This window comes from Nuphar pumila, chromosome 17 (genome assembly GCF_984573655.1).
Source record: "Nuphar pumila chromosome 17, dmNupPumi1.hap1.1, whole genome shotgun sequence".
Classification (NCBI taxonomy): domain Eukaryota; kingdom Viridiplantae; phylum Streptophyta; class Magnoliopsida; order Nymphaeales; family Nymphaeaceae; genus Nuphar; species Nuphar pumila.
This window is the reverse complement of record NC_143265.1, coordinates 71,636,734-71,655,589: the sequence shown is the minus strand read 5'-3', so window position 1 is coordinate 71,655,589 and position 18,856 is coordinate 71,636,734. Positions and strand designations below refer to the sequence as shown.

Genomic DNA, 18,856 nt, shown 5'->3' with positions numbered 1-18,856 from the left:
CACCAACCCATTTACACATTCAAAATGTTCAAAATATCGTCATCCCACATAATGTGATGTTTTCAAAATATACTTTATCACAAAATATATATATATATATATATATATATATATATATATATAGAATTTTTGTATATTTTCTTATATAGTCTTAGAATTTATATACTAATATTTTTTTCGAGGTTTTTATAATAAAAGCAAAAAAAAATAATTTATCACAAGATTTTCTTTTGTAGAGAGAGATTTGTGACTTACACCTACCTAGCTATTTTCTCTTCCAATAATTTCTTTTTCAAGTTCAAGATAAGAGATCAAGTTGGTACTTGGTAGACCAACCATGTTGACAATTTCGACTACTTTATCTTTTTTCTTTTTCTTTTTTTAAACTTATGTGTCATCATCATGAACATTAATCAACTCCCTGTCTAATTTTTATGTTGACTCTGAAAGACATGCTTCTCCATTTTCATGCTACCAGTCGCAGAACAAAGTTGAAAATGCCAAGCAAAAAGATTGTGTAGTAGAAGAAAATATATCTAACCTAGCCACACATATCTTGGTTGGGCCAATTGTGCATGACCAACACTTATATTTGAATGATGAACTAGACAGGAACATGGTCAAAGTTGAATAAATCTTGGTCAAAACTTAGCCACTCCACATAGACATGCATGTAGTGCTAATCCATAAACATATATGAGCATTCTTGATGGTTCTTTTTTTTTATATATAAGAGAATATACCACCTACGGTGGGCCCTTCAGGTGCCTGATTTGAGTTTCTAGACCGAGCCACAGGTTGACTCAAACAAGTTTGCCACCTTTGGCTTTTCCCATCTTCATGTTAATTCTCACTATTTATTTCAAGGTCTGTATTCGATTCTACTCTTTCTATCAACCAAACTCATCTGCATCTTTTTCAAATGAAATTAATTCTTTTAATATCTTGTATAACAAAGCTACTATTTTTGCTTTTTGGCAAAGCCAAGGGATACGGACCGCATATTGGCATGCCCCCAATTGGTAAAACCCTTCATGTCTCTGTTTGCTATAGAATATATACTTAAGGGTATGTTTGGTTGTGTTTTTGAAAAGTGAATACTAAAAGGATTCACTATCAAAATCTCAATTTCAGGTTCTATGCCAACTCATTTTTTTTAGGTTTATTTTTGAGATTTTGTGTCAAAAAAGTTTTATGTTTGATTGCTTTTGGGTACTCTTCAAATGAGATTCACTTTCTACATATTTATTAGGAAGTGAATTTCATGTAACAAATATCGCGAGATTTATAAAAAATCTTGCGATAATATTGCGAGAAATTGCCTGAAAGTTTAAAACTGTAATTTCTTGTGAGACTTTCAAACCGTGACAAAGTTTAAATGCATTTTATTTATATTTTTTATAAAAAATATTTTTTATTGCCAAAATTTTGCCAAAAATGCAAGATTTATGAAAGTTTTCAAAATCTCCCAAGTTTTTGACTCCCCAGATTTTTGCTGTTTTTAACTTTTTTCACTATGGATCGAACCAACTGTACCCTTAACAACTTTGCAGCAAGAGATACTTATGGGTTTGGAACCATGGTCGTCCTATGTCAGGTGATCACCCGCGCTTGTGGGCTGCATAACAAAGCTAATTTAATAAAGTATACTTTAGTAATAATCGTAATAATGTCTTTTTTTTCTTTCATCAACATCTATGCTGTAATAAGATCTATCCCAAGTTAGGGCATGCAAGTCTAAGTTCTGAGAGAGATGTCTTACAGAAGGAACTTTATTAAAAAGGTACACATCAGACACAATAATACCATATTACGATTTTGTCCCCACTTTAACTGTCAAAGGCCAATCCCATCAGTAATTGCCACTTTAAAATATGCCTCTACAGTGCATGAAATATTAAAATACTTGTTAGGCAGCGTCACTAAAAGGCATCTCGAACTCTAATCGCCTTTCCAAACGCTTTTCACCCATTGTAATTGCATACTCGTCTATTTTAACTTCTGTGCCATCATTTCTTGTACTAAAAAAACAAAAAGAGATATCTTAAAGCATAGTTGGCAAACGGATTCGGATTGCCCAGCCCTTGATTGGCGAGTTAGAACGAGTTAGGACTATGCATTTTTTAGTGTTAAGATATGAAAAAAATAAAAATTCATATTGTATAATAATTAAATTTAGCACATGACATCAATGCTATATAAGTATTCAGCTATACATAATTGTTAATATTTATGATTTAAAACATATAATTCTTTATAACAAGTATTTTTTTTACGAGAATTATGCATTAAAATCATAAAATGCATGAAAAAAACACATAAGAGGCATGTGGATTGGCAGTTCTGAATCAATGACCCAATTGGGGTATGATGGGCTGGGTTTGCCAACTATGTCTTAAAGTGTTTAGTTAATGAATATTTCTACTCTCTTTGAACTTAGCTAATCATTTGTTCATGTTCCACTCAATTAGCTTCTCCCTCACAAAAGCCAATTTAGAGTGAAGCCTCTATGCAACCCACCTTCCAGGGCAGGGTGCTGCAAACCACCATTCACGCAATAAGTCTACAAATTCTTGATTCCCTAAACCACAAAAGCCTTAACCAAAAGTTTTTTTTTTGTGTGTATATATACCCAATTTAACCAAATTATAGCATGATTAAAAATCAATATGGGGTGGGTCTAGGCATGTATGTCATGAAAATGTTGTAACATTGGAAAGAGGCCAAGTACCTGTTCAATTTTCGCATCACCAAGAGGGCTCTTTCGTTGGACCAAGTGAAACGAGCTCTTTGTGATGTCAAATTTAAAAGGTTGCATTTGTCGATGAAACTTGCTAACATTCTCACGTACCTAGAGTAGAGTTGAATTAAATATGAATCTTCTAACCTCAAGATAGAGTTGAAATCACCTCCAATGCACCATTGGTTCGTAAGGCTTAGAACCAAATCATCTCCCACTCCTTTCATTTTTTTTTTGAGAGAGCTCGTGCAGGATAGGGATGGCAGTGGACCGGGGGACAACGGGCCCCCGCCTCGCCTCGCCCCGTTTGGACCGGGGATGAAGGGCATGAAATAGAGATGGAGGCAGGGAGAAGAAGGTTAAAATCTATCCCCGTGTGGGGATGGAAGCGGGGATGAACTTATTACGCTTTCCCCCGCCCCGCCCCATCCCCGTCACAATCCCCGCCTTGCCCCGCCCCATCGCCAATCCTTCAAGGGATCACTATATATCAAGGGGAAACGGGGGCCCACCCCGCCTCGCCCCCGTTGGACCGGGGATGGAGGATTTGAAACAGGGATGGAGGCGGGGGTGGAGGTTAAAATCCATCCCCGTGCGGGGATGGAGGTTCGGATTTTGAGACGGTGCGGGGGGGGGGGGGGGGGGGAGACCTTGCAACCCCCCCCCCCCCCCCCCCGGGTCGAGTGCCATCCCTAGTGCAGGACATACACGGTGAGCAAAATAGAAGCAGCATCCCAGGGGTCTGAAATAAGAATCGAAATCGAGAACTCTCCCTCGTGAGACACCTAACCTGTAATCCCCTCCCTCCATGCAATAAGATTATCATCAGACCTTCCCCTTGCCGGCCTGAACTTATAGCCACAACTCTTGCAAAGCCCATCAATAAAAGATCGGTGTATCGATGTCATCTTTATCTCTTGAATACAAACAACATCCAACTTTTTTTGACCAATTATACTTGAAAGGAAAAATTGTTTTCTGTACCACCCAAGCCGTGGGTATTCCAAGATACAATCTTCATTATAATACATACCATCTTCGATGGCCACCATCCCCAAATCAAACAACACGAGGCTTCGAGCGAGGCCGCTCTCTTCTTTCCCATCTCCACCACAAATTTTTTTTATTTTATGCTCAAGAGATTCAGCAGCGGTCTTGATCGCTGCTAAATCTCTAGACAAAAAACGATAATTAGTGGCCGTCCAAACCCTCATGAATGTATTTCGTTCATATTTATAGAAAGTTTAGCAACGGCAGACTTATCTACTAAAACAATTGTGAGATGCTCACTCGTGCTTTTAGAAAGCATATGATGTCTCAAATGAGATAACTTGACGGTTAGGTCAGACTATTTTAACCCCAGGGATGTCCGTTCAAAATCAAGATGTTTATTGAAACATGCAAAATATATATATATATATATATATATATATATATATATATATATATATATATATATATATATATATATATATATATATATATATATATATATATATATATATATATATATATATATATATATATAGTAGAGAGCAGATGCTTGTGATACATGCTTCATGGTTTTTTTTCTGATCAGTAAGGGTGGTTTTTATATGGTTTGAAAAATCAATTGTTCAAAATCTTTATAAATTTTTGAGGCTCCAAATATGATTTTTTTCATTGAAAACACATAATCCAGGTGTGGATTCCTCGTAAATCGACTATGCACAACACATTATGGGGTTGGAACTTTGAAAAAAACAACCAAAGCGCAAAAACCCCCCATCAAACTCGTATCACAAGCACCTAAGCTGCTCTCTCTCTCTCTCTCTCTCTCTATATATATATATATATATATATATATATATATATATATATATATATATATGTGTGTGTGTGTGTGTTTAAAGTTTGGCTAGTTTTAGGACAAATCCGTATTTTGTACACCTGAATACATGGTCGTCTATTTGTCACTGAAATATCCCATTTATCTTTGAAATTACTTTCAAATCTATGGACGGCTTAAAATAGTCGTGAATCCATCTCTAGATTAAGACAACTTCTATCACATCCCAACTATGTCTTTCAACGATCCCTTTTTGGATATCTATTCCTAGAGTCACATTCTCTCCTACGCAAGAACTCTCTCTCTCTTGAAGGTTAAGCTAAAGAATTGGCTAAGTTTAAACATATCTTTATGAGTACCATATTAAGATTGATCATCTGTCCAATGATAGATCACTATGATCTTATTTTCTATTTTCGACTTGACAGTAGTGTTACCAACTTTGAACATGCCCTACTGAAATAATTGAGATTTCATATTAATGGTCTCAACATATGGTCACAATGAATTTTTAGCTCTTTTTTTTCACAATTTCTGACTGCAGATGTATTTGGCATGGTTGATTTGTTAGGAATTAACACTTGCACCAAAAACAATTTTGAGAGCCTGAAACATTTATAAAAGTTTTAGGATGTTGATTTTTTGACACCTCATACAAACCTACCAAGGTGTTAGAATCTAACAAGCTCCAATTACTATGAAATCATGCATGTAGACTACATTAGGACTGGGGGGCGAGCCACCCCCAATAATTTAAAACTCGCACCCCCCACCCCCCGGCCAAGAAAAATGAAATATCTTATAGCGGATTAAAATATCAAATATGGCAAAATTAAAAGAAAGAAGCGTCGATTAAAAGGAGAAAGAGTTGAAACTTACCAATATGACAATGTTCCTCTCTCTCTCTCTCAAGGAAGGACTGAAGAAGGAAATCAGGAAAGGAAACCCTAAGGGCTAGGGCAGACCGTAGACATCTCTACCTCCACTTGCTCTTGCTCCCCATCAAGGCAGCCAAAGAGGTGGAATGCCGATTTTTAAATTTATGGAATTTTAAAATCTCCTTTACTTTGTTTTTGATTGATGCCAAAGAGATTGATGCTATCTTGTTTTTTTTTTTGTTTGATTTATGGCTTGTTTATGTTTGGGATAATTGTATATTTATATTTGTATGCCCAAATTTTGTCACTTTTGCCAATCTTATGAACTTGTGGGTTTTCTAAACGGCCTAAACCTCTATATTGCGCTAATGCCCTCTCAAATTGTATGAGTTATGCTTATTTGATGTCTGATTATTGAGATTTGAGTTGAGAATTAAGAATCTGAGTTACGAGATGCCTTGTTTATATATACTTATATAGTAGTCCATATTCTAATGCAGTTAAACAGAGTATTTGGTTTGGTATTTCAATTTTCATGTTTCTATTGTCAGAGCACACTTGGTTTCTTGATTTGATTATTTTCTAAAGAAGCAATACTAAGTTATTCTTCTATTATTCCATAATTCTATGTGAAATTGAAATTTTCATTTATCTTTTATTCTTTTTGCCTGATATTTTCTGTTGTATTAGTGTATATTAGAGGTGGAATTGACGGCTCTAGCTCCCACAACCACAAGGAGAATGAGAGTAGAAACTATACATGTGTCATTTGCATTACCAAACTGCATATGACGACCAATCATTGAAGCATAAGCTCATTGAAATTGTCAGTGTGGGTTCAATTGTCACTATGGGAGTGTTGTTTTAACTTATAACTCATTTTTTTAAAAAAATTAGTTCTAATTTTTTTAATAGATATGTGAGAAAATTAGTACCATATTGAGTTTTGAGAAGTTTTTAATTGTTTTATTATTGAATGAAAATTATAATGTGACTATATAAATTTATTTGTAAACGGTGGAAAAGTCAAACACGATACTTAACTTTTTTAAAAGAAAAAATACACAAAATCCAGAAGTTAATGTGGGTGATAGATCATCACTAACCTCTGATATCTCAGTTTCCAAAAGTCCTAAGAAATCTTGAAAAGTTGGTGTCAATGAAATTGATGTTAGTTCATTGGAATGTGATCCTTGATTGCGTACCTAGATATGAGATTATGATATTAATCAACATGATGAAGTTCGACGAGCTTATATTAAACTTGGATCGTACCAACCTCTTCTCTTAACTAAATTGCCCAAGATCAAAAAATCATCATTGCTGCTTTCAATTATGCTCTTGATCCTTGAGCTGCACATGACTCTTTTAGAAGCGATAGTATACGTCAGCTGGTAAAAGAGTTGTATTCACAAGATTTTACACATTTTGAAAAGGAACAATTATAATAAGAACTTATCATTATTAGAGGAATGTAGTTCAAGATTCAGACTTTCAGAGATTGTCAAATATTTCTTATTTATGGCAATAGTTGGTTCGTACCAACAAATTAAGAATCTATCAACTTGTTTTTCTAGTGGTTGTAGCTTACTCTTCTTATTTTTATTACAACTACAAAACATGTATTTTCAACTATGAATATTATCAAAATTAAGCTTTGAAAAAAAAATTGAAAATGAGTTTTTGATGGATGCTTTGATGTTATACATTGAAAGAGAAACTCCAGCTAAATTTGATAAAGGTTCAACTGTAGAAGATTTTCAGAATATTAAAGAATGTTCGGTTCCATTTTCTTAGCTGATTGAGTTGAAATATGAAATATTAAAAAATAATTATTTTTTGCTTTTTTATATTTTGTTAACATGGAACAAATATTGATTCTACTTTTTATATATTAATTTAATATTCAATTGTTGTATATTTTTTATTCATGATTTGACTCTCCTATCTTGATATATACTGTATATTTCTTATTTATGTTTGCCCCCCTCCTCCCCCTAAATAAAAGATTCTGAGTCCGTCGTTGTTTGTATAGTCAGAATTTTAATTAAAGAAAAAAAAAACTAAATTTGCATGATTCATTTTTCACATTTAGTTTTGTAGGTTTCATAGCTCTCCTAGCCTGGTAGATAAAAATTGGGAAAAGAAAAAAAAAAAACTGCAGTGTGCTTCCTTGTTTTCTTTTATTGTTTTTAAGGCAAGCTAGGGTTGAGGCAGACTCCTACCAGAACAACAGCTGCCCATGTGACACAGGGATTCGAACCTGAGCATTCAGCTTGACCTTCAGCTTGACACAGGACCCGCTTACCACATGGGATACCACCTCGTGGTACCTTGTTTGCTTTTTTTCTCCTGTTAAGTGTTAGGTGCCTTTTATTTTTTATTGTGCCACCAAAGATATAAAATAAACACAAATGGCAACGTGAACTGAAATTTTTTTATCATGTCATATATATATATATATATATATATATATATATATGGAGAGAGAGATTAAGTCCGAATTAGTTGGTATGAGTTTGGAGGGCAAATGATTTACTTATTCAAATCTTTAACATGGTACTTTGATGCTACAACTACATGCCTACTTGACCTATTTTAGAGCATCACGTTGGACGCTTTAAAATAGCTGGGTTAGTGTCAGTTGAGGTCAGCCGCACTGTAGTCCTATATCAATTTAGTTTAGTATTCAAGTGTCAGGACCGCAAGACGCATTATTCAACTTTAAAGTGTACAAAGTAAAGCTTCAAAATAGTTGGAGTAATGTGTGTTCCAACTGATATATATATATATATATATATATATATATATATATATATATATATATATAGAGAGAGAGAGAGAGAGAGAGATGAACAATCAAAATTTTTCAATAACAGCGAAAATCATGACGTCAACAATCAGAAATGGCTGGCTCATACGCCAAGAACAGAATGGGATATATATGATATATATATCATATGAACGACAATTAATAAGTGTAATAATTGATTTGGAGCGACCCTCCTCACTGGTCATCAGACTCTCTCCACCCCACCATTGTGTCAGGTAGTGGCGACGCAATAACTCTCCAAAATCCAGAGGTGGTGGGTCCGGCGAGGGTCGTTACACCTCCAGATGGGTGCGAGCCCAGCCGCCTCCCTGACCAACTTCGTGTTCATGACTGTGGGGGCCACCACACCCCTCGCCTTACCCACCACCTTCCCCTCATCGAACCTACCACCAACTTTCCAACAGCACTCGTACACGTTGAGCCCCTGGGCCACGCGGGCTCCCACAGCAACGGGCTCCACCAACACCTTTGTTTGCGTCCATGGATTCATGTTCATGAACGGCTGAGATATGAGCTTCCCTATGGATCGGTGCAGCTCCATCACCGCCGGTCCGTTACTCCTCCAACTCTTCAAGTTCACCACCTCCAAACTCCTCTCCTCTTCTTCATCATCTTCTCCTTCTTCTATATCATCTTCTCCTTCTTCATCACTGATCTCTTCTACTTCTTCAGCAACATCTTCTTCTTTCGTTTCTTCCTCTTCCTCTTCCTCTTCTTCTTCTTCTTCTTGGGGTTGGAGGTGAGAAAGGGTAGAGATAAAGGAGAGGCGGAGGCGGCCGCCTTGTCGGTGAGCGTGGAGGTAATTGTGAGAAGGAACGGCGACGGCCTGAAGGACGAGGCGGCCGTCCTGACGGTGGGGCTTCATATGGAGGCAAGGGCCGTCGCGGGGAGAGATAGAAGACAAAGGCGGAGGGAACAATCGAGGAGGCGACTTGCGGCTTACGCTGCAATTGTAATTCACCGATTTATCTAAGTCGCGAAATTCTGGCTTCGAAACACTTCGATCGTTTGCAGGGAGCCCACGCCCTTCAAAACCTTCTTCCTTCTCCTCTTCTTCTGAAGAAGAGAAAGTAAGGAAAGGAGAGGGAGGAGGGACGGAGAACCAGGGAGGAGATCTCTCGGTGGTGCAGTCGGAGCCAGTCTCCGAGCCGAGGCTCTCGGTGCACAGCTCCAGGCTCTTGCTGCTCAGCGAGCTCGACGATCGCCTCACCAAGGGGTGGACGTAAGGCGGGGAGTCGAGGGACGGGAGGCTCGGTTTCTGAGATTGGATCGAGCTCCATACGTCGAACTGGTTCGGCCTTTTGTCGTCGTCGTCCTCGTCGGACTCCGGCGGGCCGGAGACGATGGAGATCTCTTCGAAGGAAGTAATCTTCTTCATGAAGGAGTGGTCGTGTTGCAGAGGAAGAAATCTTCTCGAGGACATGTCGGCGGAGAGGGTTCTCCTTAAGGGAAGCTCTGTTTTGAGCCTCTTCCCGGAGTGCCCATCTCCAGAGAGCCCTAGAATGGAGGTAATCCCTTGCTTGTTCTCCTCCGTGAGGTCAGGGTGAAGAGTTCTGCAGGCGGTCGACATTCTGAGAGGAGGGTGTGTGTATATAAGGAAGTGTGGTCGGCGACGGTCTCTCTCTCTCTGTAGAGAAAAACAGAGAGATGAACCAACTATAAAGAGAGACAGACAGAAAAAAACCACACACCCACAAAGTGGAATTTCAAAGGGTGTGAGAAAGAGAGGAGTTCAATCAGGATTTGGGTCTGAGAGAACAGACGTTGAGCGAAACAGAGAGAGCCATAAGGAGAAGAACATGCACATTTCTCTACACAGATGAAGAGAATGAGAAGAAAGACTTTTGAGAGAGTTTACCTCAAACCAAACACGAGCTTTGGATGTGTGAATGGAAAGAAACGGGGAATTGCCTACTTGGTGTTGAGAATGGGTGAGGAGGCCGTTGCAGATAAGTAGGGCGGAGGAAGTGAATTTATAGGTGCCAAAAAATCATACAAACAGTGGAAAGGGGGCCCATCGATGCTGAGAAAGCTAATGGAAAAAAAAAATTGTGTATTTCTCTCTTTCTTTTCAAATTAAAAATAGTGACGGGAACAGGGGGGGAAACGGATACCATTGAAATTTAGAGAACAATTCTTCATACCGCCAGCAGGAAAAAAACAATTAAAAAGAACAAAATAAAGAAAGAGGGCCTCTTGGATATGCTTCCATTAGCAGTTGTCCGTTTGCTTAAACTAAAAGCCATTTTGGGGATACAGAAGAGCAGTTGCATGAAGATGGTGCTCATGTACATTCAGTGAGATTATTAAATAACGGCCCATCTGTCTCGGGAAGCTGCAAACGTAATACCATCCAATTGTCCAAATCATGCTCCCTTAATGCTGCATGAACTCCATGCATATGTGAATGAAACTCAATTTTATTATTGCAATCAAGAGAGAGAGAGAGAGAGCATGAGTGCGTGTCCATGAGCTCTTGCCCACGACACTGTGCGTACTTGACATGGATTCCATTGGAGTGCTGTGATATTAAAAGTTTGTTACTATAAAAAGTATCGATGAGACCTTGTACCAATCTCATTCCCAATGCTTGGTTAATGCCAATTTGGTAGACAATGACGCCCGTTTTTCCCACTTTCAATATTTGCATTTTGATTCATCGAGCAAATACCTCTTTATTTATGTGCAGACAACCGAACTGCACACTTTTTTATGTGGATGGTTGGTGTCTAAGCCATCTTCCAAAATCACATATTTTAACAACTTTAATTTCATGTTATATATATAGAGAGAGAGAATGAGAAAGAGAGACAGCTCCCAGCCAGTTTATGTCCTAGACTGTCCCAAGATCCTTTGGAAAACATAATTAGATGTGCTTTTGTTTAATCCAAAGCTGATGTGCATATCATTGTTTATGCACTAAAAAACATGTTTTAGATCAAATAGATTTGACAGGAAACCTTGATTTTTGTTAAGTTATTGGTGCAATATCAGCCGTTGATGTTTTTATTGTTTTTTAAGCAAAAACAATATATGCAACTAATGTTTTTGAAGGCGATTGGGATGGACTATGACGACCCTTTGAAAGCTACTATATATATATATATATATATATATTGAGAGAGAGGGAGAGTCCAAAGTAGGTCAGACATTATTTGGACATAAGATAACCTGATAAGCTGTTCTCTGATGCAGAAGGTGGCGTAAACAAATTTAAAGGACAAAGAGCACCGAAACGTTAACCAGTGATGAAAAAGAAGTGATGTTATCTTTGTAGAGAGAGAGAGAGAGAGTGGCCAAGAAGATCCCTCTAATTGATAGTTGCAATTGTTTAAAAAAACCTTCTGAGTTGCAGGAATGCTGAGGTCAGCCCCATGGGAGAGACCCTTTTCTGTAAAGTCCACTCCCACTCTAACTCAACTAATATTTTTGCATAATCAACCAGCCCATATTTAAAAGCAAGGGTACCAACCTTTCTCTCTCTGCTTTCTATATATAGAATATGAGAAAAGCAACAATATTACACCAACTCAGGTAGAAAACAGGCAAGGAAAAGTAAAAGAGAAACCCAAAGTATATTCCTCCACTTTTTGCTTCATTTATTTTGGTAATGGACTTGGCACTATACCCCAAAGCATCCCACTTGAGATTAGAAAAGAAGGAAACAAGTTCTACTTCGCTCTTCAGTTTTTTTCCTCCATACTTAAATCATAAATCAACACCCCATTAATCCAAAATATTTATCCTATTCTTTTCAAGATTATCAAAGAAAAAAACGAGATAATTGATGATACACTAATACTATTAAGCTCTTATACTTGGTAAACAAGCTGAACAGGTGTTCAAGCTCGGTTCATTCTTCTGGTGAATACCCAAGTTAAACGATTCAAGCTTGAACTTACTCGTTAATAAAAAGGTATAATCTTTTAATTAAAAATCATAAAAATTAGATTCTAAACCTACTTAGCCAAGCTCAATCCGACTCATTTATAGAATAATACATTGTTTCAAACTTTTTTCTAGATAGTATTGTTTCAAACTTAATTGTAAGCAATGTGATTCAAACTCTTAACTTATTGACCATTGATATAAAAACGAGAAATTTTCAAATACCCTTAAAGGTTAGACCTAATTCATCCTCACACCAAATGTTTGGGACTTTGCAAATGCCCACCAAAGTTTTTACTTAGGTTAATCAAATGACTCTAATCATAAACTACCTCGAGTAGTTCTTGGATTAACTACTATTTTACCTTTTTAACTATAAAAATAAAATTACTAGTTTACCCTTACTCTAGAAGGACGAAACTATAAGAATTAGTCCACCCTAAAACTCACTGTTAGTATTTGGCTTCCCGAGCTTGTTTCATGAGTTCCAACTAGCTCAAACACAAGCCTAGCCACGAGCAGCTCATCTGGTTTCCAAACATTGTTACCCTCTTATGCGTCACCCAATTTTGATACTTATCCATTGTTTTTACTCAAATCGAGAACACCCGAAAGACTTCTTAATCCAACGGCCGTAGATGTGTTCTTGGGGCATCTAGCAATCACAGGCGACAAGCAGCCAACAGGATTTGCCCAAGAACCGACGGTTAGCATTTTGAGGGCGTATCGAATCCGACGGTTCCAAACTCGGCCAGACCCGAGCATGATGCAGTCCAGCTAAGCAAAGATGTTATTGTTGACGCTTTCGTCACTAGTGAAAATCCACGAGACAGCACGACTGATGGGAATCAGTATTTGTCTAATCTGAGTTTTTTTTTTTTCCCTAAAAACGGGTGAATCTTTTGCATATTGACCGCCGACGCTCCCCTTCTCGAAAAAAGTTAATATTCGTTTTTGCTTTTTATTATTTATCAAGGTCTAATTACGCAACCGTTTATAAAATCAATTGACATTTACTTAGACAGTTTTTAATTAAAAATAAAAATAGGCTGTGAGTGGAAGATAATACCAATTAGTGGTGTCAACGGGTCGGGTTTACCCCGACCCAACTCAGACCAAACCCTATAAGGTCCGAGTATGGTAACAAATAAGAAGAACCGATCAAGACTCGGGTCTGGACCCGAAGACCCGATTAATACATGGACTCGAGTATAGTTTGTAAAATTTTATACCAGACCCGGGTCCGGACACAAAGGTTTGATTAATACATGGATTTGGGTATAGTTTGTGAAATTTTATACCCAACCCGAGTTTCGATTAAGACCCACAATTTTTCAATATAAAAATAATATAAAATATTAATGGTTCGGGTCTGGTTCATGTAGTTCTTATTGGATATGGGTATGATTTCTCTTATAGCAGACCCGAGTTCAGACCCGATACCATACTCAAAAGTCTAGTCCAATTCTAGTTCTACTTGGGTCTGAACCAAACCCGACCCGTTGACACCCCTAATACCAATGTTGTAGAAATTGAATTGAATCATCCCTAAACCCTGTCGATTCAAGGGTTGACTTAAGGGTTACAAAAATTGAATCTATTTTTTTGTTAATCAATTGTAATAGGCTCGAGTCAGCCTAAATTGCTTTCGTTTTTCAAAATTAATTATTTAATTTTGGATAATTATCTCATTCCAAACCTATGTAAGAAAGATATTTTAAAAATATGGCAATTTTATTGCAATATTTTGCAAAGTGGCCTAACCCCAAAATTTTATTAATATTTTCAAAACATCACCTATTTTAAATTATCATAATATTTGCACTTAAATTGTTCTAAAAAATTTTCTTCACATTCTTATATATTTGTATATTTTCATATCTTATAGTTGGCATTTTTTGCAGACTTTTTGTATTGTTTTCTGTTTTTTCTGATTTTTATGGTTATCTAAATTTTCTTGATTTTAATTTTTATAATTATTTAAATTAAAAAACAAAATTTAAATTTATGTTTTATTATTATTTATTTATTTATTTATTTATTTGAAAATGGAATTTTGACAACAATGGTCAAATTCTACTAACAGGAACTCCACTTGTCTGGTAGGAGCAGTTTGTGCACGTCACCTTGTGTTGGGACTTTGCAAGTTCGAATCCCAATGGTATATAGTTGTATAACTGGTAACCTTCTCCCTCCAAAAAAAGAAAACAATGGTCAATTCCACCATGAACATTGGCTGATAAAAATTTTCTGGTCACGTGGAACCTAACGAGATAACTGTAAAGAAGAGTAGCCTTAATTATCATAACCGACGGGCCTCAGGTTTAAATCATACAAAATTTATCTTACATGGCAGAGTGGCACTATCGTAACTACAGGGTCTCAGCTCAAAATCTTATAAAAAATAATTTATTTTTGGCAAAAAAGTATACCAATCTCTTTTTGCCACGTGGCACGTGAGTCCCAATCAAGCGCTCTTGTGTGTGTTTGTGTGCTATCCCAACCAGTGATAGCGAGTATGGAATCACCGAACCTTTTTCTTTTTTCAACCTTTTTTCTTATTTTTATTTTTTGGTTTTCATCCATAGCCAGATGAAGAGGCCGAATACGTCCTCCAGCCCAAAAGCAGATGGAGGGCAGCCAGGTGCAGAGGCACACTCAAAGTGTGCCATGTGATGGCACCTGATCCTGGCACGTGAGCGTGCACGAGCCTTTTCTGTGGCACGTGCGAGGGAGAAAGAGAATCTGGGCCGTCCGTTTCCGATAGTGGGAATTGACGTGGCGGATTCGATTCCTCAGATGGGATCGAACCGTCTTCCACGTGTCGCCTCCAGGTTGGACGGAGGGGAAGGGGTGGTCGGTGTGTTGGCTGTCATCATTGCGGTCCGGCGGAGATCGCGTTTATGTGATTGGTGGAGTTGTACGAATGGTGGGACGCCACGTGGACCGGATCCGCGCGCCAGCGGGCGATGGATTCCGTGGGATTCGCCGTGCAATTGCGGACCCCGAAAAACGATCCTCTTTTCTTTATGCCCTTTCTCTTTTTCCTGGTCACACATTTTTTTTTTTTTTTTTGTGGCCACTTTTTTCCTGTTCTCCACCTTCACACTTTTGCACTTTTTTTAATAATAAATTAACACGTAAAATAAACAAAAGTGTTTTTTTTATTAAGAAGCACAACGAAGGAAGGAGGTCAACTGGCCGACCGGTCTGCATGTTTATCTCTTGGTTTTAGGCAATGATAACTCGACACGTGGCACAGGAATGCCACGTCTGCAACTTTAATAAGATGATTAAGGATAATTAGTGACGTCGTTTTTGTTTTAAAGGGAATATGTGATTAAAAGAATCTTACACGTGTGCACGTGGTATGACGACGTCACTCCCCGGGACAACGGTTCAGGTGATTTGTGCCATCGTCCATTCGTTTTGTGATCAAATGGGTCTCACATCGATGGCCAGCACGGCCCCCCGCCGTTGATCTCTTGAATGGACGGCGATGACATGGAAGGACCAAGCATCCGTGATTTTGCAGATCACTTGATACGCTTTCTCAAATTAAGTGAAATGCTTAAAGGGTGTATGGGTTTGTGTCTATTGGGAATGGGTGATGGGTTAATTCAGTAGCCCCACAAGCCACCAACCATGCCTGTTTTGGATCCCATGTGCTTGCATGGTTTTGCTACCAGTGGGTTTTGTTCTGTTTTGTTTTTTTGTTTTTGTTTTTTTATGACTTGAAGAAACCGTGTTTGTTACCCAAAACCCGGTTGTGTTGGCTTAGCCTGCCATACCTACGATTGTCATCCCAAAGGAGTAAAACTTTGAGGCTAGGACTCTTGACCCTAAGGCTTATTCTGGATGTTGGGTTGTGGCCTAGACCAACCCCACTACACCAAACACCTTGAGGAAACAGTGGGCTTTGTTTGATGAAGAGAGGGATTAAGGGGAGAATATACATTTGATCTGGTGGCCTTGCTTGTCCTAGTATATACACAGGGAAAGCTCTCTGTAATGAGGGAGTGCTGAATAGAGAGTCTCCTACATGACCACCCACCACTCATGTAGAAACCAATCATATAGTGATGTTTTTGCCTTATCTTGATGCACTTTGTGGGTTGGTGATGGTTCTTGCTTTATCACCCATTGAAGTCCAGATGTGCTGTTTTGCATTCAAGTGATGCAGGCATTTTTAGACATGCAAAATCCCTTTGTCCCCATGAATTTTGATGCTGGCAATGTGTGGGATCTCACACAAATATCTATGGGGTCCATGCGTGCATCAAACCTGGTTTCGTAAATCAGGTTTTGGATGTCATCCAAACAAATGTAAAAATCGGGCCTTTTTGCCTTTCTGATCTCCAGATAGCCTTGACAGGAAGCACCCGAGCGGGTAAAGGTGGTCCAAGGCTTCAGGACTTTGACCTGGCCAAGCTCTTTTTCCGCAACCTTAAGTATCGTCACTGCATGTGGTAATTAAGCCGATGAGACTTGGCTGCAGAAACTAGGTTTATAACCTGGTTTTCACGCATCCAAAAGGGTCCATCATCTTTTTTCATCTTTTTTGTGAAAATAATCCTGTTTTACTAAGGGTGATTCTAGGTTCCATTGTCAGTTGCATCATTAATTTAAGGGGTAGTGGACGAGCAGAATGAGACGGACTTACAGTTTCCAGGCTCTGATAATTTAGGAGACGTTTGGATGACGGGTAAACCCTGGTTTTGGAAAACTTGGTTAGAGAAAAAACAGGTTTCTAACCTGTTTGGGTGACCAAAGACGTGGTTTTCAGGTATTCGATCACCAAAAACATTAAAAAATAAATAAAGAAATAAAAAACAATGGCGGCCATTTTCCAGCCAGCCAGCCCAATAACTAAAAAAAAAGAAAATAAAGACAAAAATATGGCCGGACATTTTTCGGCCAGCCACGGTCCAGAAAATGTCCTGGCCGGTGTCACCCGTGACAGGAAACACCGACCTAGTCATTTCCCAACTGGTGGCTGGCCGGAAAATGGCTGCCCACCCAAAAAATTGGAAAAAAAAAGATGCCATCAGCCAAACTTGGTTTTGGTGTCAGCCAAAAACACCAAAAGCTGGGGTGGGGTTTTTATGCTCAAAACCCAGTTGACACCCAAAACCATGTCTACCATCAGGCCGAGGGCATCCCCTCTTTCCTTATGTTTTAAATTTTCCTATTTGTTCTTTTCCTCTAAACCTTATGGCCTCATGGTTAGTGCCATTATCTAGACCATGAACCCGAAGTCAATTTGGTTGCATTTCTCTTTTCCCACATTTTTCTGTGTGAATTTTATGGTCACACCAAGTGGATTAAAGTGGGTTAGATTAGGTTCTTAGACTGGAGAAAACTGACATCAACTTATAAATGCCTAATCCACACCTGAGTTCCAAGCCTGACCATTATTATTATTATTATTATTATTATGATTATTATTATTATTATTTAATGACACTGAACTCACCAAGATCAAGCACTAATTGGCCCAATCTATCGATTTATGTCATAAATGAGTGCTGATCCATACCTGTCACCCTAACCAACTGGGACCACATGCAAATTGTGTACCATAGAAGGTGATAACCCAAAACAAAGCAATCAGAATGCTCAACACTGGACAATTTGAGTACACTTGCTTGGTGCTCCTACGAAAAGGATAAGGCCATGACGTAGATAACTGTATCAGATAATTCATATCCGTCGTCCACTGGTTCTTGGTGGGCCACATATTTCACTGCGGAATGCCCATTACACCACACATTCGTTAGTTTTCAAGGTTGATCTGCCAAGATTGTATATATATATATATATATATATATATATATATATATATATATATATATATATATATATATATATATATATATATATATATATATAGAGAGAGAGAGAGAGAGAGAGAGAGAGAGAGAGAGTCCACTAGAATATATGGATTTTTTTGTTCTTTTTTTTTTTAATTCTAACCGTACTGATGTGATATACATGCTTGGTTTTATAGATTTTTATAAGGCTTTAAAACCAACAGATTATTTGCAAAAAAAAACTTTGAAAATGCCCATATTTCTAGTTCTCTCATATTTCAGTTTTTGGACACATGAGGAAAGGGGGGGGGGGGGGGGGGGGGCGTTTCAGCACCTCAACTTTCATTCCACACCAAGTCACTCAGTGCGCTAGGAAACATAGCAGAACCAGGATGAAACCCTCATTTACTGGCCTTCTCCACCATCTTCTCCAACAAGCCTAGTTTTTAATGTGAACAGCCTCAGAAGCACTGACAAGGACCGGTCGGGGAGGCCGCGGCTTTGCAGAGTCTACAGGTTGATCACCATCCGCTTCACATCGTGTGGTTGAAATGGGTTCGAGAAGCGCTTGATGGACCTGACCACTCTGGTCGTCGTTGGGAAGGAACGTCCTGAGGACAACCACTGGTTGTATCTTCTTGAAGCTCGTACTGAGAATGCGAGGGTTGGAAGCGACGACGTGAGCAATGTCGGTGCCAGAGAGGCCCCACCTTAGGCCTCAGGGTCTTCTCTAGCTTGGCCGCCAGCACCGTAGGATGGGAAGTGGCAGCTTTCTTGATCTGGGCGTCTGTGAAACCGCTCCCCCTCAAGAAACCAATCATTCCATTTGCCTTCTGAATGCTGCCCCTGCTTCCTAGCTTCCTGCATATGCCTGCA

At 38.5% G+C, this 18,856-nt stretch overlaps 1 protein-coding gene across 1 annotated transcript; it reads right to left on the bottom strand.

The window, feature by feature from the left end:
* Positions 1-8,298: 8,298 nt before the first annotated feature.
* Positions 8,299-10,217, bottom strand: LOC149812177 (uncharacterized). The gene is made up of 2 exons (XM_089992654.1): positions 10,138-10,217; positions 8,299-9,906 (listed from the first exon to the last, which is right to left on the bottom strand). Exon 2 carries the CDS (start codon positions 9,847-9,849, stop codon positions 8,491-8,493), a length of 1,359 nt encoding a protein of 452 aa, XP_089848780.1. The 5' UTR covers positions 9,850-9,906; positions 10,138-10,217; the 3' UTR covers positions 8,299-8,490.
* Between the last annotated feature and the right edge of the window lie 8,639 nt (positions 10,218-18,856).

Bases quoted from the DNA above. Each gene is read 5' to 3' on its own strand.
- LOC149812177 (XM_089992654.1), bottom strand. From the start codon at position 9,849: ATGTCGACCGCCTGCAGAACTCTTCACCCTGACCTCACGGAGGAGAAC.